At 34.4% G+C, this 2,500-nt stretch overlaps 1 protein-coding gene across 1 annotated transcript in view; it reads left to right on the plus strand.

The window, feature by feature from the left end:
* Positions 1-2,308: 2,308 nt before the first annotated feature.
* The window catches only part of LOC113824237 (cell adhesion molecule Dscam2), a gene marked incomplete in the record, with an annotated part of 150,625 nt that continues 150,433 nt past the window's right edge, over positions 2,309-2,500 (plus strand). The window contains 1 exon segment of the mRNA XM_070114017.1: positions 2,309-2,482. Coding sequence (XP_069970118.1) covers positions 2,316-2,482 — 167 coding nt within the window.

The raw sequence follows: 2,500 nt of genomic DNA on the forward strand, positions 1-2,500 counted from the left end.
ACCGATAGATAGATGGATAGATAGACGGATGAATCGCCGATAGATAGATGGATAGATAGGCGGATGAATCGCCGATAGATAGATGGATAGATAGGCGGATGAATCGCCGATAGATAGATGGATAGATAGACGGATGAATCGCCGATAGATAGATGGATAGATAGGCGGATGAATCGCCGATAGATAGATGGATAGAAAGATGGATAGATAGACGGATGAATTTCCGATAGATAGATGGATAGAAAGACGGATGAATCACCGATAGATAGACGGATGGATCACCGACAGATAGATGGATCGGTAGACGGAGAGATCTTCGCCGATAGATAGATGGATAGAAAGATTAATAGATATTGTTTGTAATATAAATAGAATGAATGCATTAATACAGTGACACTTGCCTAGTAGTGTAATGATGTAGATAGATGGACAGACAGACAAGCAGATAGATAGATAAATAGATGAATAGATAGATAGATATACAGATAGATTGACTGTCTGACTGATAGTCATATCTAACTATTCATCTCTATATATAGATAGATATATAGATAGATAGATAACTAGATAGATATATATATATATATATAGAGAGAGAGAGAGAGATAGATAGATATAGAGAGAGAGATAGATAGATAGACAGAGTCAGACAGACAGACAGACAGATAGATTGATAGAATGATATACAGAATTGTTTGTTGTATATAGATAGATAAATAGACTGATTGATTATTTTTTAGTGATATATATAACCAGCTATACCCTATATGGTGGATGATACGCTATACCCTATATGAGAGACAGCGCAGGATGGCTGTCAGCGTATTCGAAAGACCCGACCCAATAGGGACTAAGGCGGTGAAGAAGAAAAAGAGAGATAGATAGACTGATAGATAGATAGGTAGATGGATAGATAGAAATATACGTTTGTTGGGAGTTGAAACTTTTTTTCCATGTATTAACTTCGGTAATAACACCACAACCATTATCATATATTAGTTGTACTTATTATCATTAATGTTAACACTCATCATTATCATAAACTTTGCTTTGTCTCTGGCCTCATTTTATGATCTGATTTTTCAACACTCAAAAGATTTATCATAATCTATCTATTAGCTGGTTTAAGGAAGATTTATTCAATATGATATATAGATTTCATGAGATTTCTTATAATCATCATCTATAATAAATTTCATATGATACTATTCATGAGACATGAATCATATCTCATGTTTATGCTTTCCTTAAAAAAGTAAGAAATTAAAAAAGTTTTGTCATTTATATCCAGTTTAATCTCTCTCGCTTATATTAAACATTGAATATATTATATAAAATCTTTCTTTATTACAATCTTCTTATGCCAGGATAGTTTCATATTTTTGTGACGATTATCATTGTTATCATTACCTTTTCATCGTTATCATCAAACACTAATTACTCCATTTATCATCCCTTACCTGCCATCATCTCCGCCAAGGAAGTTATGTTCTTGGCAGCGTTGGTTAGTTTGTTGGTTAGTTAGTTAGCAGGATAAACAAAAAGTTAAACAGATCTTTATTAAATCTTTACCTGAGGTGCCATAGCTTGACTTAGATGCCATGAAATTTTAGTGCAATCCGTAATAAAGTCATAAGTTTGAGTACATTGAAAACGAACCTAGATATATAAAAGTATGAATTGATATGAATATGGATAAGCGAATAGATAAATCACTTCGAAACTGATAGACAAGTTATACGAAATGAATAGATAGAGATACGAAGAAACGAGTCACGAGATACGAATTGGAAAAATACAAATACAAAAATACAAAAATACAAAAATACAAATCAAAGCAATTCTCCTTCACATACAGCATCATATCAGTTAGTTGTAATTTCTATGTTTATTATGACATGATTTGTCTCTTTATCATTGCATTATCTATTTGTCTAGTATAATACATTTAATCTATTTAGTGCATTGCTATTCCTCTATTCATTATAATATGAATTATCTATTTATGTAGTATGATATAAGTAATTTATTCAGTGTAATGTTATCCATTTATTTAGCATAATAATATTCATTTATCTAGCATGGTATGAATCATTCATTCAGCATGATCTAATCTATTCATTTAGTATGATATGAATCATTTATACCGCATAATAATGTGTGTGATATAAATAGACCGTATTGATATCCATTTTTTTTCTAATTCTTATCTCTTTTTACCGTTTTTCTACATCTGCCCTTATCTCTCTCTCTTATCTCTTCTTTTTTACCGTTTTCTACATTTTTCCTTATCTCTCTCTTATCTCTCCGCAGTTATGCCCTCTGACGTCACCGTGCGGGCGGAGGGGTCTCGGGTCTCCGTGGGCGGCGTGGGCGTGGTCAAGTGCCGTGTGAGTGGCGACGTGGGCGGGTGGGCGGTGGACGCCTGGCTCATCCAGGAGACGCCCACGGCCGCCCTCGTGCCGCTGCCGGACGCCGGGAGGTGAGTGGGCGTGTGTCT

The sequence above is a fragment of the Penaeus vannamei genome, chromosome 3 (assembly GCF_042767895.1).
Source record: "Penaeus vannamei isolate JL-2024 chromosome 3, ASM4276789v1, whole genome shotgun sequence".
NCBI lineage: Eukaryota > Metazoa > Arthropoda > Malacostraca > Decapoda > Penaeidae > Penaeus > Penaeus vannamei.